This window comes from Magallana gigas, chromosome 7, assembly GCF_963853765.1.
Source record: "Magallana gigas chromosome 7, xbMagGiga1.1, whole genome shotgun sequence".
Lineage (NCBI taxonomy): Eukaryota > Metazoa > Mollusca > Bivalvia > Ostreida > Ostreidae > Magallana > Magallana gigas.
Genome location: NC_088859.1, coordinates 28,644,107 through 28,663,553, shown reverse-complemented (window position 1 = coordinate 28,663,553; position 19,447 = coordinate 28,644,107). Strand labels below are relative to the sequence as shown.

General features: G+C 35.4%; 2 protein-coding genes across 3 annotated transcripts; both read left to right on the top strand.

The window, feature by feature from the left end:
* The first annotated feature begins 1,325 nt into the window (after positions 1 to 1,325).
* Positions 1,326 to 14,570, top strand: LOC105320332 (meiosis regulator and mRNA stability factor 1). Of its 2 annotated transcripts, none has more exons than XM_034456568.2 (23): positions 1,326 to 1,413; positions 1,667 to 1,807; positions 2,110 to 2,321; positions 2,807 to 2,924; positions 3,085 to 3,251; positions 3,604 to 3,773; positions 5,533 to 5,627; positions 5,906 to 6,732; positions 7,071 to 7,249; positions 7,540 to 7,620; positions 7,817 to 8,143; positions 8,279 to 8,445; positions 8,907 to 9,124; positions 9,402 to 9,540; positions 9,899 to 9,990; positions 10,112 to 10,157; positions 10,382 to 10,584; positions 10,760 to 10,987; positions 11,176 to 11,379; positions 11,803 to 12,067; positions 12,156 to 12,254; positions 12,422 to 12,559; positions 12,682 to 14,570. In XM_034456568.2, exons 3-23 carry the CDS (start codon positions 2,124 to 2,126, stop codon positions 13,320 to 13,322), a joined length of 4,602 nt encoding a protein of 1,533 aa, XP_034312459.2. In that variant the 5' UTR covers positions 1,326 to 1,413; positions 1,667 to 1,807; positions 2,110 to 2,123; the 3' UTR covers positions 13,323 to 14,570. The 2 variants fall into 2 exon arrangements, with proteins under 2 accessions (XP_034312459.2, XP_011416545.3); XM_011418243.4 differs by having other exon boundaries at positions 8,904 to 9,124.
* Positions 14,571 to 17,258: 2,688 nt separating this feature from the next.
* On the top strand, positions 17,259 to 18,579 carry LOC105320337 (uncharacterized). The gene is made up of 5 exons (XM_066066208.1): positions 17,259 to 17,296; positions 17,417 to 17,513; positions 17,621 to 17,752; positions 17,882 to 17,946; positions 18,159 to 18,579. Exons 1-5 carry the CDS (start codon positions 17,285 to 17,287, stop codon positions 18,378 to 18,380), a joined length of 528 nt encoding a protein of 175 aa, XP_065922280.1. The 5' UTR covers positions 17,259 to 17,284; the 3' UTR covers positions 18,381 to 18,579.
* Positions 18,580 to 19,447: the final 868 nt, after the last annotated feature.

Genomic DNA, 19,447 nt, shown 5'->3' with positions numbered 1-19,447 from the left:
TTTCAGTTTTTTGTACCTCATGTACCATTGATATGGTTTGAGAAAAAAAAAACATTCATTCATTCAATTTAAAAAAAAAATCCTTTGAGATAAGTCCACTCCATACTAAGTGCAAATTTAGCCAGTATTCTGTATTATAATATTAATGATTTTTACACAGTAATGGAAAGCCGTATGATACACCCCACATCAATATTACCAAAATAATTATTTCACGCATCTACACCCAAATTGCACAATTGCTATATCCTTTCACAATAATTTAAATCTACACATTATCAACTAATCTTTATTTTACCAACATTATTATCTTTTATGATTAAACCATTTTGTATCCTGGTTCGAAAATATTTAAAAATCTCCATTATACATCAAATTAAATAATGATTGAAATGCATCATGGTAATTTTAACATACTATATAAGAATTTATACAGCACCTTGCGGAGGAAAAAACCCCAGTTTCTTGAATAGAATAAATGGGTCTAAACTGGTATTTTAACTTCAAAATTCAAAACGTAAACAAAGCTTTGTTTACGTGACAAAGAATTGTGAGCTCTGTATCTCGCCTACAAACGAAGACTGGGTCAACTTTTGGTTGACCATTAGAAAAGCGTTACTGAAGCACTGTAAACATTCAAAACGGAAAAATAATTTTTAAAGAAAATGGTGACAATGCCCCTTTAAGGTCGATTTTATTATCTATATTATTATCTTTAATTAACATTTGATAAGTAATGAAACAAATTATATTGTATATTTCTTTTTTTCAGATGTTGAAGTTGTTGGATTTACATGCTGAACTAAAACGTTGAACTGTATGCAGCAAATACAGTGAATTATGTGCTATCTATCACTGTAACTATGCTTTTTTTTCATAAACAGTAACAAGCTCTCTTAAAGAATCATAGTTTCAAGAAAGTAAATTTTCTCAAGTTCTCCAAAAAAAAAAAGAAGTAAATAAAATACACTTCAAGTTGTAAAAGGAGAATTCTAAGGCCTGGTTTATGCATTATCGGGGGAAATTGATTGAAACTCAAAAGAATTGTTAAGGGCAAACTCTATATTGAGACACAATGTTTCTTAAAAGTGGGCCCTGGTTGGTTTATATTTATAGGGTAAATTCTAAACCAGGCCCATATTATTTTATAGGATGGATGTCCCTTTTCCAAAGTCCAGATGCTTTTAAAAATTTTAAGCATTAAAAAATTTCAAAAGTTTTATTGAAAAATGTGTTATTCTTAAAACATTGGCAAATATATCAAAACAAAATCTCATCACTGTGATAAACAAATATATATATAAGTGACGAGTCAACCATCGTACGACTTACCTTTTTTTTAAAATTATTTGTGTAACTTCCGGTTTTCAGTTGGTGTTTTGAAAGAAACTGTGGGAAAATGTAGTTTCGAAGGTAGGTTTATTTACCCTATTTATTGTTTAAAATAGACTTCCTCAATTTCTATTCTTTTCATGCTAATACATGAATTGTCAAATTTTCATTTACTTTTGAATATCTTATCTTATTTCACAGCTATGACGGTTGTTTGTTTAATTGCGTAAGCAATATTTTAACAATCCATATCCCCTTTCTTTACAAAACAGTGCTGTTATTTTATTCCTTTGTTATGGTATTGACATACTTTTAATGTATTTTTATTTTACAGGGAGGCTAGCCTTAAGTATGGCTGTTGATGGTGCTGGAATGAGACTTCATTTTTTTAACCCCACCATCTTTTAAGTTTTAGAATGAAATTATATCCCAAACTTCACCATTTATGCTTTCTGCTGCTTTATACTATTTTAACGTAAGTATGTGAAACATTTTTAAATTTTTTTTAAGCTTTTCAATTTGGCATACAATTTTAGATAACGTTTTATTTTTATCCCCAATTTAATGAGAAAATATGTTCCATGAGTTTGATATTACATGTAATTTATCAACACAGTCAGAAGACTCAAATCGATATTTTACACATTTACTCTGAATAATCCAGAAAAGTCTAAATTTCAACATAACCTGTAAATTCAAAGCAAGAAAAAAAAATAATGAATTCCTACATTTTTAAAGTTTTATTCATAACTTAAAAGAAATCTTGATTTCCTTCAGATATTTAGTTCAGTATGTCGAACAGCCTCCCACCGATTGGTGTCTTCTGGGATATTGAAAATTGCTCAGTTCCCAGATGGAAATCTGCCCTCTCTGTTGTTCAGATCATTCGAGACACTCTGTTCGTAGACCATCGGGAGGTAGAGTTTATGTGTGTTTGTGACACCAGCAAGGAAAGCAAGGACATCATCCAAGAACTTAATGCTGCCCAGGTAAATGTAAAGCCTAATATATACCTGTACATTTATGTACATAAATTCATGTACAAAAAATAATTGTCAAATTTGAAGACTTGAATATCATGAAAAATTTTACTGTGTATAAGTTCCACATAATTTTTTTGATACAACGTACATTAATACATGTACATGTATTTAATTTCACCATAAATTTCTCTGCACCGCAATGAAATACACAGTACCTGGTTAAGATTCAACAGGTTTTCAGGGTCTTCATGAAATAGGAGAATATATTGAATTAGTGAGATTACTTTTAATATATTACTGAGAAGTAATGTTCAATTAAACATTTTTATCCCACCTGTTGATTTAATCTCTCAATATATGACAAATTTATTTGAGCTCAAAAAACATTCACCAGTATTAACGATGGGGAACCCTGCAAAGTATAAGACATGTTATCAACAGAGGAGAGTCTCAATTTCTCTATTAAAAAATGTAAACTTCATTACTTTAAGGTAAATGTTGTTCACATCACTGCAACCAGTAAAAATGCTGCTGATGACAAAATTCGACAGAGTTTGAGAAGATTTTCAGACACCCATTCTCCACCTGCAACTGTAGTTCTTGTTTCTTGTAAGTATAGAGGCGATATAAAGTGTTGATATTTTTTTATCTGCAGCTGAGAAGAATGAGAATCCTGATGTTTTAAATATTTTAATATCTCATTCATGTACATTGTTGTATTAATTATTGAGGGTTGCTTAGTTTTGAATAGAAAAGATTTCTTTTTCAGCTGACGTTAATTTCGCTGCTGATTTATCGGATTTAAGACACAGAAAAAAGTATGATGTTGTTCTTATACACAGCCGCAGAGTGTCGGAGGCGCTTAAAATCTGTGCCACAAAAAGCATCCTCTATGAGGAGTTAGTGAAAGACCTACCTAAACGCCAGGCAGAAGTTGTAAGTTTCTTTTGTTTTCACTAAGAAAAAATTTGTTTGCGAGTACGGTATTTTTACACATACATGTATTGATAACATGCTGACTCTGAAATGATATTCATTTTACAATTATCCATTCAGCTACATAAAATCTTAAAAATACAAAAGCATGTGTATTAGAATAGAACTGAGTACTTGTATAGAACCTTCAAGCATGTCTATTTTTGATACGAGGAGGATAAAACTGGGGTATTGTCACATATGAAACAAAAAAGGGATAAGAACATGAATATATATTATTGTAGTACATGTTATGGACAAATACTGATACATGTCTTTGATAGAAATTACCTTCAAATGAAATTTCTTCCAGGTTGATGAAGGCGGATTAGATCTAGAGGTAACCAACTTGCCTAGCGGTGTTTATGAAAAGAAAATACAAAGTCGCCTGAAAAAGCTGTCTGAGAATTGTGGGGGACGCGTAGTCTCTGTTTGCAAGGATGTTGCTGTCTTACGCTTCAAGTGTCACAATGATGCTGCAAAGTATGTAACAAGTTACTGAAATATTGAAACAAGTTATTGAAATATTAAAACAAGTCACTGAAATATTAAAACAAGTTATTGAAATATGTTATTTTGTGGTGATTGCTTTGGTTTGCTTGTAAAATGGGGTGGTGACCTAGGGGTCAAGATATTATTGAATGACAGGTAGAAATATTTTTTTGGCTTGATGATGCATGTACCGATATACAGATATTTTACTGGTACATTTTTGTGCTAAATGAACCAGCTTCGTTGTTACAAAGATATAAGTATGTCAAATTAACATTGATACATTTTATGAAGTTAAACATCACGTGTGTATTTTTAAAATGTACTGGTAATACAATGTACAGGACACCTGGAGACATTGCTATGGATGAAAGGACATCAAATTCAAAATTTAATCACTGTTTTTAATTTTTTACTCAACTCCCAATCTTTTCTGTGCCACATAGGTCTCCACCCTGCTCTGTCTGCAGCTATTTGAGGCACTGTCTCCTTGGTCAAAACTTTGAATTTTCATAATGTATGATATTTGTTCATGTTGTCCATAAAACTCATTTTTAGAAAATGCAAGAATGGTAAAATCCCAAGTGGGTTTCAAACTCATGACTTGCAGATCAGGTATCTGAAGCTTTATCGTTGTGAAATCAATTTTGTGATAGGCATATCTGTTAACCCTCTCGCATCTTGTGAGAGACTTCAATGAAAAAGCTTAAAAATGTAAAATTGGACACATCCAACCACTCTCCCAAATGAGAAGCTAAATTCTCTCACAAATGTTTTTGTCTACTATGTAACATTCACATCTCCAATCAAATTGCATTTTACTTAAAAGTTATAAAATTTTAGTGAAACTTTTTTTCCATGACTGGGTAAAAAAACTGATGTTTTTGTCAGTTTTGAAGCATAGGGAATTTAATTTTATAAACAAGAAAATTTTATTTCAGCTACAAACTTGTTTAATGGTAAATGAATTTCTATATTGTGATTTAATAATAATTATTTTTTTTGTTGGAAGCATTCCTTATAGTTGCATTTTGGATCTAAACTTACTTCGCCTTATTAGGTCTTGTAAGCTGTAATTTCTGTAGCTTGTTGTTGAAGGCCTTTATCATTTATTTACAAAGTAACACAACTGCATTGTTGCATAGTGAACATTGTTTCAAGCATTTTTGAAAGAAGAAATATTCATAGTAAATTGTTTTTTTATGTACAGTGTACATGTTTGTGCCTGTAATTCTCATTAACATGTGGTAAATAACCATAGAGAAATTACGTACCGGTAGTGTAAACATCTTTAGGTTTAAAAGTAGGAATGGTTGATATTTATACATGTACGGTAGAAGCATATTAATGGAATTCAATTTTTCAAAATTATGTTTCTCAAACAAAAGGAAGATTTTTATTATTTAAAACATTGTTAATTATGTAATGTAAGAGAAATGTAGAATAAATATTAATTATGAATCTTTATGTTTGCAATATAAATATCTCTTTCATTCATTTTAAATTTTATGGTCAGCGAATATCAAAACATGCTTCTCAAGAGAAATAACTCCAATACTTACATACTTGATTACTTTTTACCAATCAAAAAAGTCAAAAAAGTCTCTTGTATTTGTACTGCTATAGAATACCAATCAAACACACTTCCCAAGAGAGATAACTTCAATTTACCCATACCTGATCACTTTTAACCAATCAGAAACAAGCTCACTGTGAGTCCTGATCAGACACCTGAACACATTTCTTTCAGAGCAAGGACTAGAATGGAGGGTGAGGATGTATATGGAAACAAAATTAAAGTGGACTTTCCTCAAGCCTCCCAGACAAACTCTAACATCAGCAATGGTGAGTGATTTCTGTGTGTCTGAAATTGTGACTGGTTGCAACTTTTACCAACCAAAAAAATGACTGAGAATTTTCTAACAGCATTATTGTGAATTTTGATCACAATGAAACTTGTGCTGCATGTTATGTTTTTCTGATGGTAGGAAGTCTTTGTAGTGCATTGGACTGTGGCTGTTGAATAATTTGCAGATTTGTAGAGCCAAACACAGCATGAAAATTAAATTTTTTTAATATAAGTTAGTATCTTTTGTACCTGTACTTATTAACTTGTGTTTCAGGTACAAATTCATCGAAAGTACCATCCCCTACTTCACAGTCAGGCCCAAAGAATACAAGGTCAAAAAATAATCCAAAATCTAGGTCGGATGAAAAGAAAACATTAGCGGAGTCAGGAAAGGACACAAAAATGAAATCAGAATCCAGGGACCTTGTCTATTCCAACGACAAAGACGTAGCATCATCCGCGAAGATACAGAACGTTGTGGACAAGTTTTCTAAGGATAACAAAGGGAGTCGCCATGTCCTCATGTTGCAGCAGCAGCTGTACCAGGAGGAGCAGTGGCAGTCTGAGGACCACACTCCTCCTGAACCATTTTACTCCCACTACAATTACTACCACGGTTATCAAAACCGCCACAATTACCCCAACCACCACCATCATCAGGACGACTACAATAATTACCATGGTTACAACGTGTCCAATAGTTTCTATCACTACGGCTCCCAGCATAATCGTAGCTTCACCAGCTACAGTTCGTATCGCAGTCTGTATGAGAGTAACTCGCAGAACTATCGCAGAAACAACCAGCACAATGGATATCAAAACGAATACATGCATCCGACGTACGATCACAGAAACAGGGAAAATTACGGGAATTATCCATCAGATAGGGATTACAATGACAAGAGTGGATACACTTTTCAACCAATCACGAGTCCCTCCCCGTGTCCCAGCTCGACCAGTAGTTCCTCAGTCGAGATTGATCAGGGGGACTGGGACTCGCTGACTGGACCGGTAGAGTTAATGGTGTCCAACTTAGACTACAACATCAGTGCCAAGGAGTGGAGAAAGATTCTGTTCACCACGTTCCATCCCCATGTCAGGGTATGTTATTGTCTAAAGTGAATGAATGTAGTTTTTTTGTCTGTTGATACTAGCATGTTTTCATGTTCATTCAAGAGTCAACATACTCCTAGTTGAAATATCTCTTCACTGTATCTATTTGCTTTGCCTCGAATGCTTTCAATATTCTTGCAGTAATTTGAACGGCTGTCAGTCCTTAAATTCAAACAGCTTTTATGACATTAAGCTTAAAATTGTCTTTTGTTTAGTGAGTAATACTGAGTACCTAGATATAGAAACATTATGAAAAAAAAAAGTTAAGACATATTGGTAATTAAACAATTCTAATAATACCTGTAAATCTTTTGTTATTTCTGTAGGTTTTGAATGTGCATGTTAAGACTCAGCCAGATAACACAAGTCTTGGAATGGTGAAGGTCCCCAGTATAGAGGAGGCCAGATTCGCCATCTCACAATTCCACCGCAAGAAGATTGGATACAAAAGGATCCATGTTACGCTGAAGAATGAAGAAACACAGCGTCCTGCTTCCAGTACAAGGTTGACATGTAGTCGTTATTCACTCTCAGTTATCATGAGCATAATATTTTAGACTTTATTCAGGCAATTAGGACTTGTATGCATGTTGTACTATTTTTTTGAATTTTTACAAAAAATTACAATTGCAAAAAAAATGAGTTTGGGATATTCGCTAGTGCTGTAATACCAGCTCCCTTATATATAGCTTGCAATGAAATGCATGTATAACTGATTTTCATTTGTCAATGATTTTATTAATCTGTTTGTTTTCTGTACATTATTTTCAGTTTAAATCATTTTTGCATTTGCAGAATGGAAGCTGTGGCTTTACTCTCAGAAGCAAAAGGAAATGTTTTGCCTTTATTCAAATTTATTGAGCTCTTTGATAAAAGGTAAAAAAAATTTAATTCTCATTTACAGATTTATATGTAATTTGGACATTCTCTTTGTTGCATAAAATAATGTCAGTGTCAAAGGAAATAATGCTCTTCCCGGTATTACAAGCTATGATCAAAGGATTAATCAGCAAGCTGAAACTGAGACAATGTATACATGTACCAGTAATATGAACTTTTTTATTTTTCTAAGATACCACAGGACCATCAGTGTGTCTGAATTATACAAGATGAGGGACACAATAGAGATTCGAGAGCAGGGAGGAGCCGGTAGAATGGTGTACCTGGCCAACTCTTACCCTCCCACCTCTACCACCCCCACCTCTGACCCAGGGGACGGGGATGTGAACGAGATCTTGGAACAGCCCGCCTGCCCCAAACACTGTCCCGAGGGATCCGTGACTTACGCTGAGGCTGTCAATAGATGCATGCTCCCCTTGGTCAGAGTGCGCCTCAAAACATTCGCTGCCGATGTTCATACCTTGCTTCTTACTCATGAAGGAAACATGCCACTTATGAGGTTTGTACAGTCATGCGATCTTTAAAATATAGGATGAATCTAAACTGTTAAAAGATCAAAATTAGAAAAGGATGCATAGAAAAATATACCCGGTAATTGAATGTCCTAAGGCCCTCTTGATGTTTGCAATTGTAGTTTTCCTGCCTGCTATGGGGCAGAATTTTCGCCTATCCCTGATGCCATGGATGGAGGGGTCCCTCTAGAACACCTGATCAGCTGTGTTCCAGGTATCCAGATTCAGGTGTCCAGCTCAGGTGTAAAAAAGATTCAGTGGGCAGAAAATAAACCCCCATCTCAGATTGGTGAGTATTTTATAGTCACAATTATGCATTGGTGTGATCATGTGATATGTGACGTCACATTGTTAAGAACTCTTAAAATCAATGATTTTATATTGTACCTGTATTATCAAAGATATTTAGCTTGCTGTCTTTTTGAATGTTTTTTAAAATTTTTGTCTTAAACTGTGGTTTTATCAGTTTTTGCTGAGCACCAGTATTTTGGTCTTCATTGTAGAGCAGATCCACAAAAATCAAATATCCATCAAAATAAACAACATGACAATCATTTGTCACTGACCACAAATTCACATATCCTCCAAACTATGTATATTCAAAGTCAACTAAAAATTCCTGCCAATGAAATTTTTGTAAAATAAGTAGGACCCTTTAAAAATTTTCAGACAGAGAATTATGAGGATTTTACATGTCAATACATTCAAGTTCTGAAATGAAATTAAACTGTGCACTATGTATTGCAGCAGAACAGAGTCGGACCTGCACTAGCCCACTCCTGAGCCAGCAGTTGAGCCAGATTAGCCGGGAGATGGTGGACCTTCTGAAGCAGTCGCCTCAGTGTCGCATGCCATTCAGCAAGTTCATCCCATCCTATCACCATTTCTTCGGCAGGCAGTGCCGCGTGGCAGACTACGGCTACAATCGTCTCAAGGATTTATTTGAAGCTATCCCTCATGTTGTTCAGGTGGGTTTTATGATCGGTTATCATCTTGCTCTTCACTTGTTTAAAATTTTGCTAAGTAATAATGACTTATCTAAAAGGAATTGTATTTAAAATGCTGAAATTTTGTTTTAATACTGGTATTTGTCCATAAGCAAGAGGGAGAGCTTTCTCTGGGATTACCAGTATTGTCTATTGCTCCTATATGATATTCAGTTTCAAAAATTTCTGATCAGACCATTTTAATGTTACATGTACTGAGTTCTGCATATCTAACCCATATGTAATGTTTTGGATTCAGGTCCTAGGTACAGGAGACAGAAAGATGCTGACATTGAGTCATAAGGCACAGCTGAGGAGGTTTACATCAGACCTTACAAAGATTCTCAAGACTCAACCAGGGAAACAACTGACTGTCTCTGCCATCCCCGAGGCTTTCAGTGAGTGTAGATCCTATCAGTATTGACTGATTGTGTAATACTCAGTAACCCAATATGCTAGGCTTTATAAAGATGTTATGGGGCTCTTCAAGATATTCATGGAAATGAAAGTGTTGTATAAAATTATAATTAAAAAAATATTGAAACTTTAAAATTTTTAATTCGTACTACATATTACTATATTTTTCCATAGCATGCTTTTTAAAAGGTCTTGTAAAGAAAAATTGTAAATGCCCTTTGATTTTCAAATGCATAATTACAGCATTGATCAGGAAGAGAGAATAGAAAATGAAAAAAACGTCACCATATACATATTTTAAGACTTCCAAATCTTATAGGATCTTTATTTTCTTCACAGCGTTGGCATTTAACAAGCGGTTTGATGTGTCCGAGTATGGAATGGCTGACCTGGACGATCTGTTATCTGAACTGCCTGCTACTTCTATTGTGGTAAGTAGTGTCAGCAGAATCAGCCTAGCCACTAAAGTTGCATATCTAATTAATGATATATTTTAAAAAATGAGCCTTTTTTGATTTTTATTGAAATATTTGCTGATTTTTTAAAATGCAGATTTCAAATGAAGGAAGAGATGGCATTGTAACTTTGCCAAGGAAAGGTGAGTTGTATGAAACATTACATCATGAATATTAATATATCATTGTTTATCCACTGTATACACGTATTCAATTATGTCATTTTCAATAGCCACATCTCTTCCCATATGAGGTTGGGAGCAGAGTGGATCTAGAAGAGTGGTTAATAAAATTTGTGTTTCAATATTCATGTCATGTAACTACTTAAAATAAACACAAATATAAATTCTCACATTAAATTACACAGACCAGAGTCCAGAGGAGATAGAAAGAACGAAACAGTTTGCATTGGAAGTGGTGGACCTGCTGAAGCACAACCCACAGTGTCGGATGCCGTTCAACAAGTTCATTCCGGCCTACCACCATCACTTTGGGAGGCAGTGCAGGGTGTCTGACTATGGATTCAGTAAACTTCTAGATCTGTTTGAATCCATACCTCATGTTGTGGATGTGAGTTTGAATTATGTAATTAATTTACCTGTTCATGTATTTTATTGATCTCTACAATGTTTAGAAAATTGGAAACGTTTTATGAAATTCAGTGTTTGTATGGGAGAAAAATTTGTCCAACAGAGACACCATGATTTCAATAAAAATAAATCCAAAATGAATATTCCTGTTTCAGATTGAGGAGGAGGGTGAGGAGAGATTGATTCACCTCACGGAGCCCGAGTTGCGTAAAATCTTGGCAGAACAAATTGTGGGGCTCCTAAAGGTTCAGAAGAATGAGTGTGTCCCCCTACATCACCTCATGTCTGCCTTCACTTGTCACTATGGCTTCAACATTCCACTACATGACTTTGGAGTGGACTCGGAGGAAGAGCTTCTTAACAAACTGAAGCATGTTGTGAAGGTAGCTCAGCCAAGAATTACAAGTTTTAGAATATTGATTGACAGAAATCCAGTTTTATGACTGAAATCTTAAACTTTATAGAATTGTTAGTCAGGAGGCTTCAGTTATGACATTGAGAAGTTTTCTTTTGAAAGCTTGTGTATAAAAACTACCCAAAATAAATATATGTTTATATTGTGTTGTTTTAGGTGGAGATGATCAACCGCTGTAAGTATGTGATGTTGACAGATCGCAGCACCATTCCTCCGCTGGCTAAGCAGGTGCTGCAGCTGTTGATGGACCAGAGCGGGGGCAGCCTGCCCCTGATGGAGCTCTGTAGCCGCTACCTGTCCATGCACGGAACAGAATGCAACATAAACCACATCAAAGAGGAACTGCTTGACTATGTACAGGTAAATTAAGGACTTTAGTTTGGGTTTCGTAGCCATTTAAAGCTGACGTCATGAAAGTTAATGCTGCAGATACTGTGAAATCATTAAAAACTGTGAGGGCCAATTTTTGTGGATTGGTGAATTTTTACAGGTTTGTGGGGATGTAATTTCGTGTATTCTTTTATACCAACATAAGGACATATGATTTAAAACACTAATTTTTTAATTTATGGAGGATGTTAATTCGTGGATGAGAGGTACTCATGAATTTCACGAAAATTGAGCCATCACGAAATCTAATGATTTCACAGTATTTAATTTGTATATTGTCATGTACAGTGTATTTAATGAAATATTTAAAAAAAATTATGCAAAATGAGGTAGAGTTATTTCCCTTTAGAGTAATTCTGTTTTAAGAGTTGCCTCCCTTTGACTGTTCTGTAGGTGACTGGAGACGACGAGTCTGGGGTCATTAGCCTGACCGCCCTCCAGACCTTTGCAAGGGACACCCGTATCCTCCTTCACAAACACTCCCAGATAAATGTGTCCCATTTTGCATCTGCCTTCAAGGAAAACTTTGGCATTGAGATCAAACCTGCTCTGTACGGCTACCCTACAATAGAATCTCTGCTGCAGGCTATTCCACACATTGTAGACTTTGGAGGGAAAGGGCAGAGGAAGTACGTGCTGCTTGCAGAAGAATTTTCAGGTATGTGCTCACATGAATTAAATTTCATTTGCTTCATTGATATCAATTAAAGATACTGAGAAAATAAGTACTTGATTGTTTCTTGTAGGGAGCATGTCACCAATCCCTGGAATAGTCAGGCTGTCACCATCTGCTGAATCAGATACTCAGTCTAGTGACTCAGGAGTCACTGATACTCATCCTGAAGGTATTTGGAGTTTGAGAATTTATATAGTTTAAAATGACCAAAACAATGAAGCCCTTTTTAAAATACTTCACATTTTGAAAGTCATGGCATTTGTAAACTTGATAATTTTTGTTTGTATCCTTTATACGTATAGTTTTAGAGTAAATTTTAATTTTATGGTGTTTCAGTTGAAGACATTATGAAGCACTCGTCATCAAGATCCTCCGTAGATCTGCTTGGGGCACCTGTTCCATCTGCCATACCCTCACCTGATCTCCACCCAATTGCCAAACAACTAGATCTCATGAAGTTTGAAAATATAGCAGGTATTTGGACACATTAATTTTCTGTTGGATGTGAACACTATTTCAACTTTTATATCATTAAATTGTTCATAAACATTACAATTTCAAGATATTTTTTGAATGCATTGGTATTTCCATTGCAGATTTAACAGAGAGAATGTGGATGATAAGTGAGGAGGAAAAGAAGGGCCAGAAAACTCCTCTCTGTAGAACCCCAACCTCGGAGCTGTTACAACTAGCTGCCCAGTGTCTTATCTCCAGGCCCCCCTCTACTGAACCGGGATCCAAGGAGGAGAAAAAGTCTGCTAGTCAGGAACTCTTGGACCTCATCAAAGGCAGCGGATGGTGGAAAATTAACGAGAACGAGATGGATCAGTTCAAAAAGAACCTGTCTGAAGATGTGAAAGGTTCAAAAGAATCTAGTCAACAAAGAGCTGTGGAGGGATTTAAATCTAGGCAGGAAAATGTGGATGGAAGTGGAAGAACCACTCAAGGGTATCAGTCCTCCACCCCTCTACAAGAACTGGCTGCCAAGCAGATACTTCAGGCCCTTCACCTGCCATCCAAAAACCCAGGCGGAGGGAAAAGGCTGGAGCATTCCTGTGCTGCAGCGGATGAAATGTCCTACGACGACATGTTTCGACAAGAGCTTCCTTTGGAGACCAGCTCCACCAAATCCGATTCCAGCACTCTGAGTGACAAGTCGGAATCTCCGAGGAAATCTCCACGCAAGCCACGCATTGCGGCCAAGTTTACAGTCCCTATGGATATAGGGAATCAATAATTCAGTCAACAAATTGTGTAGATTGTACACATATGATTAACTTCACGTTTTGCAAGAAACTTGCATGGTTTTGGTGTCTTTTGTTCTGTGATCCAAAGAAATGGAAAATTGTTAGTTTATTTTTTTTTCCTCAACAAATATATGTTTAATTTTCAGTTTGATAACTGATTTGAAGATGCAGGGCTATTTTGTGATGAACAGTATTAAAAGACCATTATTTAACTATTGTATGTTGCCAGATTTAGTAAAAGACTATATCCATTACAATTGCATATTGTAACATCCAGTTTATGTATTTTATGAAATGTGAACAAGTTGGAAGTCTTTCTTTGATGATATTTAATCATGATTATTATATATACGTGCATTATGAAAAACCTCCAATATTTAATCCAATATTGGCAGGTTTAGATATTGGAAATAACATGTCTGATTCACTCTGCAAGAGAAAAGAAAAAAATATTGATTTTTCATATATTCCTGTTCTTTGACAGTTACAACGAATGTAGGAAAAATGACCTACATTTGAAAAAGATTGCTGATGAAGACGGAATATTCCAAATGATTGATTTGTCTCCAAGAAAAAATAGGGGAGGGTGGAGGGGAGGGGTTTTTCTTTTGCAGAGGTCGGGACCAGGCTGACACAGGTTGAAGTTCCTGTAGTCTGGTTAGGGAACAGCTGACGACTTGTTATTTCATAATGAAAGGTTGATTGAATATTATTTTCTGATGTGAAAGGTTTATTATAACCTTGAAAAAAGATTTTTTTTGGTGAATTTTGTGATCATTGTTGCAGTTTTGCCACTGATGCTCAAAGAAAGCTATGAATAAGATCAAATTTAGAGAGAGATACTGAGAGACTGGTATGTTTAATGCTGTTTTTTTATGCTTGTGTAACAACTGAAGACACTGATGTGAAGTTGGGGAGAATTTGCTATTTCAGATAGCAGACGTAAACTGTGCATTCTGGATTACCAAATTTCATTGGAATACCTGGTATGGAAAATGTTTGAATTGACCAGTACTATACATGTAACATGTATGATTTTAATTTTTTCTCTTCAATTGAATATTCAAATTCTAAGCATAAATCAAATTATGTCTTTGATAAGTATTTTGGTGTGATTAATTGGTGAAAAACTTTAAATCAGCTTTAGTAATAAGAATGCTGCCTAAAATTGGTTCCTGTTTTTGTTTGATCTATATTCTTTTTACAATTAACACTGTGGAATAAATATGTGCACCTTATCAATACTTTCATTCATTTTTTTCTGGTGTTTATTGGGGAGGGAAAGGAAGTGGTATAAAATAATGAAAAAAAGCTAATCTGAATAGATTTAGCATTGTAGAGTGATTTTCCTTGCTCTTTTCTTAAAAGCTCATTCGGTTAAATCTTGCTTGTACCAGTTTTGTTCCTATTGGCTCATACTTCATACAAAGACTATGTTTTGGGGTAAAGGTTTAGCATTTATTTTATGTCAAAGGTACATGTAAAGGCCATTCCAAGTCAAGACCACATATTTTAGCTCACGTGAGCTGAAAACTCACATGAGCTTTTCTAGCCACATTTTGTTTGCTGTCCTTAAACTTTCTCACATTTGCAACATCTCTTCTTTAGAACCACTAGGCCAATTTCAACCAAAATTGGCACAAAATGCTCTTAAACAAAGGGGATGTAAAGTTATATTAAGGACCACGCCCTTTTTCAAAGGGAGATAAGCAATTATTTAAATTTTTAGATTATTTTTTCAAAAATCTTCTTTTCGGGAACCATTTTTCCAGGAAAGCTTAAACTTACGTGGAAGCATCCCCCCCCCCCCCCGAGGGTAGGGGGGAGCCATAATGGAGGTCGAATTTTTACATAGGAATATATTGAGTAAACTTAAGTGGAAGCATCCTCAGGTAGGGTAGATTCAAATTTGTGAAAATCATGATCCCTGGGGGTAGGGTATGGCCACTATTTCGGGTTAAACTTTTACATAGGAATATACACGTATAGAAAAAAATCTTTTTCTCAGAACCCTATTAGCCAGAAAAGCTGAAACTTGTGTGGAAGCATCCACAAGTAGAGTAGATTTAGGTTTGTTCAAATTATGATCCCTGGGGGTATGGTGGAGTCACAAAGTTGCAGGGGTGGGACAAAAGTTTACTAGGAATACATAGAGAAAAATCTTTAAGAAAGCCATTTGCCTATAAATCTGTAACTTTAGTGAAAGCAAATAATGAAGATTCTAATTCATTCAAATGAGAATCTTCAGAAGTAGAGTGGGGCCACATTGGGGGTCCAATTTTACAAAGGAAAACATTTTAATTCACAAAAACTGATATTATATATTTTTTACTTATATGCAAGCATTGTGAAATATTGCTGATTCTTTAAAATTGTTTAGACTTTGACCCCTGGACGATTCTTGGGCCTCACAAGGGGTTCAGAGTTTGATGTAGGTTTATATCCTTTATAAAAACAATTTTTACTGCAATGCTCAACATGTGATATGACTATAAAATTATTCTTTTAGTAAATGGACTTGATTATAAACATAAGAATATCCAGGGGAAATGGATTTTTATTTATACAGGATCTACAAGTATTTTACTACATTGTCTAGATGGTTTGTACATGTATTATGAGTCCTTTAAGCTGATTTTATTATACCTATTGTTCCTCAGGTGAGCTAGGTGGCCCGTGTGCCTCTTGTAATTCATTTTTCCAGTACAGTTTTACGGTTTTTTTCTTTCATGAACCTCATAACCCCTATTCATGGAACTTATACATGTTAAACAAAATGAAAAAACTCAAAAACGATTTAATAATATCGTTTAAAAGTATCTAAATTAAAGGCTGGAATCATTTTCAGAATATCATTGATGTGTTTTCTGTGTCTAAATGGTGATTTTGAGACAGTTTCAAGCACATCGTCAGTTATAGAAATTTATACATGTATGGTAATTCGCTGAAATTACAACAGAACAAAATGTTTGAGGATTGATAACTTAAGGTTTATTTTAACCGTAACTAAAACGCCACAAAAAGTTTAGCCAGTTTAGTGACTAAAACGCCACTAAAGGTGACTAAAACGCCACAAAAAGTTTAGCCAGTTTAGTGACTAAAACGCCACTAAAGGTGACTAAAACGCCACAAAAAGTTTGGTGACTAAAACGCCACAAAAGTTTGGTGACTAAAACGCCACTAAAGTTTCGATAGTCTGGTGACTAAAACGCCACAATTAACATTGTCATGTAGCCAAAGAGACTAAAACGCCACAATTAGCTACTGCAAGCAGTGATTAAAACGCCACACAAAGTCTTGGTTAGATAAACCAGTCTTTATTGGCCGTCCTGAAACTTCAACATGAAAAAACCATTCGGTTCGCCTGATCCAAACACATTCCTAAGTGCCATTGCGATTCTCTCGTGTATCCTTGGTTTTCTGAACGAGAACGGGGTGACTGCCTTTGGTGTCACGTGGTCAGATTTTATCTGGCTTTCTGTCCCTGTTCCACGGACTTTTTTGAGATTGCGTTGAAATCGTTTGATCTACAAGATTGAGATAAATATGTTGCGAATTTTATTGAATGACATACTGTATACAGGGAAATATTCGCCCCATTTTATTTTCGCCTTCGTTTACAGCGGGTGATTTTAAGCGGCGGTGTCGGAAGTAAATTGAGAGTGGAGGGTGGGTTGGGGCTAGACTCAACAGAAATATTGACAAGCCAAAAAAAAGGGATTACGGTTATGGTTATGCCAAATTTTGCAAAAAAGTGGGGGAGGGGTGGCTAAGCCCCCCCCCCCCCCCCCCCCCCCGATTCCGACACCTGTCTTAAGGCACTAAATAAATTTCGAGAGAGAGACTAAATATATGATGAATTGATGGTTTAATGGGGTGAATAGATGAAGCAATGCTTCTCCATCTAATCACCCCATAAATAAACAATTTGTCCTCCACAAACACACGGACAATGACGCCTGTGGTTAGTAGAAGATTCAACATTTATATTACAAATAAAGTTCTAAGGACAACCAAAAAAAAACCGCGCTGTCTTTTTATATAACGTAAAATATATCTTTGCTATTTTCACCTTATTTTGCAGAAAAAACACATCCTGCAGATTTTAATCTTTCTGTACGGAAAAGAGAACATCGGTCATTTTGGTGGATTTTCTTATTCAAAGAATACAGAAATTGCTGGTTCGTATATCTATTACACCTCTTATAATATGATACCTCGGTAACTCAAAATCATAATTCACGTCGTTATCGGTTGATTGATTGTTCGATTGATTGATTTATTTCAGATCAACAAAGGAAGTACATCCTGTTTGCGTTTCTCTTCATGGAGGCGTTGAAGAAAAACACAGTGACAGAGACGGACTTGACCACCCTCCAGAGAATGTGGGGGCAGTATCTCCTGTCCCTGGTCAACAATGGTGGGTACATGTAAAACTATGGTTTAAGACACACAGAATTACATGCTGTGTTTGATCGGGTTTTTTTAAAAATATCACGTACAATATCAATTATTTAAGAATGGATTAAAGAATTAATCTGATGTTTAGGAATGGAAAAGGCCGCTGAGAAATACGAAAGGATTCTCCATAATAGCGAGGAGACAATATTCAACGTATGTAATATTGAAAATATTATATTGAATATGTACCTCTGCCAATTTCAATGTGTACTAATGTATGGTCTAGGAGAATACATGTAAATAAACTTCTAGATTGCCAGATGAAGGACTTAGTTTCCTTGATAATATTATGCAAGGAAATATAATGTTTGCGTAAACATTTTCTTATTATATAATTCTGTAATTCTGTTTTCTCTGTATTTTAGATCAAACGAATTCAGCGCAGTCTGAAGAAAGTCAGATGTAACGACAGCGGAACAAGGACCAGGAAACAGACAAATCCTGACCACGTGACTCCAAAGGCAATCACCCCGTTCTCGTTCAGAAAACCAATGATACATGAGAGAATCGCAATGGCACTGAGGAATGTGTTTGGATCAGGCGAACCAAAGGATTTTTTCATGTTGAAGTTTCAGGGCGGCAAATGAGGACTTGTTTATCCAACCAAGACTTTGTGTGGCGTTTTAGTCACTGTCTACAGTACTGAATTGTGGCGTTTTAGTCTCTGCGGCTACAGGACACTGTTATTTGTGGCGTTTTAGTCACCAGACTATCGAAACTATAGTGGCGTTTTAGTCACCTTTAGTGGCGTTTTAGTCACCAAACTGTCTAAACTGTGACGTTTTAGTTACAGCTAAATAAACCTTAAGTTATTAATCCTTCAAACGTTGTTCTGTTGTGATTTCAGCGAATTATCATAAAGGTTTCTGACAATGTGCTTGAAACCGACTCGAGGGCGACATTTAGCCACACAAAACACATCAATGATATTTGGAAAATGAATCCAGTTTGTGTGATGGGGCGTTTTAGTCTCTCGTTGTGGCGTATTAGTCACTAGAATGTCAAAACTTTTCGTGCCGTTTCAGTCGCAAATAAACACATTTTCATTATTTTCACTTTAGCTTTAGTTCTGTTGTAATTTTAAGTTCATCCTACACCTGCATCGATCATTGCTATTGCCTTCATTGTTTGTGCAACGAACAACAGTTATCATGTTTAATTCACAATCAAGTTGGTTTTCATACTATAAACCGAATTGTATGTATAGTCAAGCAAACTTCCTAATCCATGACGGCTATAATTTTTTCAGACAACACAATATACTGTCATGTTACAAACAATTGACTAAGATAATTTGGATTTATGAGATGAGATATCGGTATTATATGCCTTACCTCTTTATCATATTAAGAAACTGCTTGTAGTTGAAGAAACAAAGAGATTATTGCATTAATTTGAATACTGAGTACCCATTCGCGGCTTTGGGGGAGGTGATCTGGTGTTGTAGAGCAGTTTTCCCCATAGTAGTTCTTTTTTAAATGAAAGACAATATTTATATTCAAGTTTCGCGTTAAATCGCAAAACTTAAGCGTTTATTCGCATTTTAATTATTTGCACAACAACTGAAATGTTATAAATATATTGTTTTACTTATATGCAAGCGTTTTGACATATTGCATATTTTTGAAAATTGTTTAGACTTTGGCTCCTGGAC

Excerpts from the sequence above, each read along its gene's own strand:
- LOC105320332 (XM_011418243.4), top strand. The coding sequence starts at position 2,124 with ATGTCGAACAGCCTCCCACCGATTGGTGTCTTCTGGGATATTGAAAAT. Across the intron at positions 10,988-11,175 it reads AACTGAAGCATGTTGTGAAG|GTGGAGATGATCAACCGCTG; the intron begins GTAGCTCAGCCA and ends GTGTTGTTTTAG. Across the intron at positions 12,560-12,681 it reads GAAGTTTGAAAATATAGCAG|ATTTAACAGAGAGAATGTGG; the intron begins GTATTTGGACAC and ends TTTCCATTGCAG.
- LOC105320337 (XM_066066208.1), top strand. Across the intron at positions 17,514-17,620 it reads AAAGAATACAGAAATTGCTG|ATCAACAAAGGAAGTACATC; the intron begins GTTCGTATATCT and ends GATTTATTTCAG. Across the intron at positions 17,753-17,881 it reads CCTGTCCCTGGTCAACAATG|GAATGGAAAAGGCCGCTGAG; the intron begins GTGGGTACATGT and ends TCTGATGTTTAG.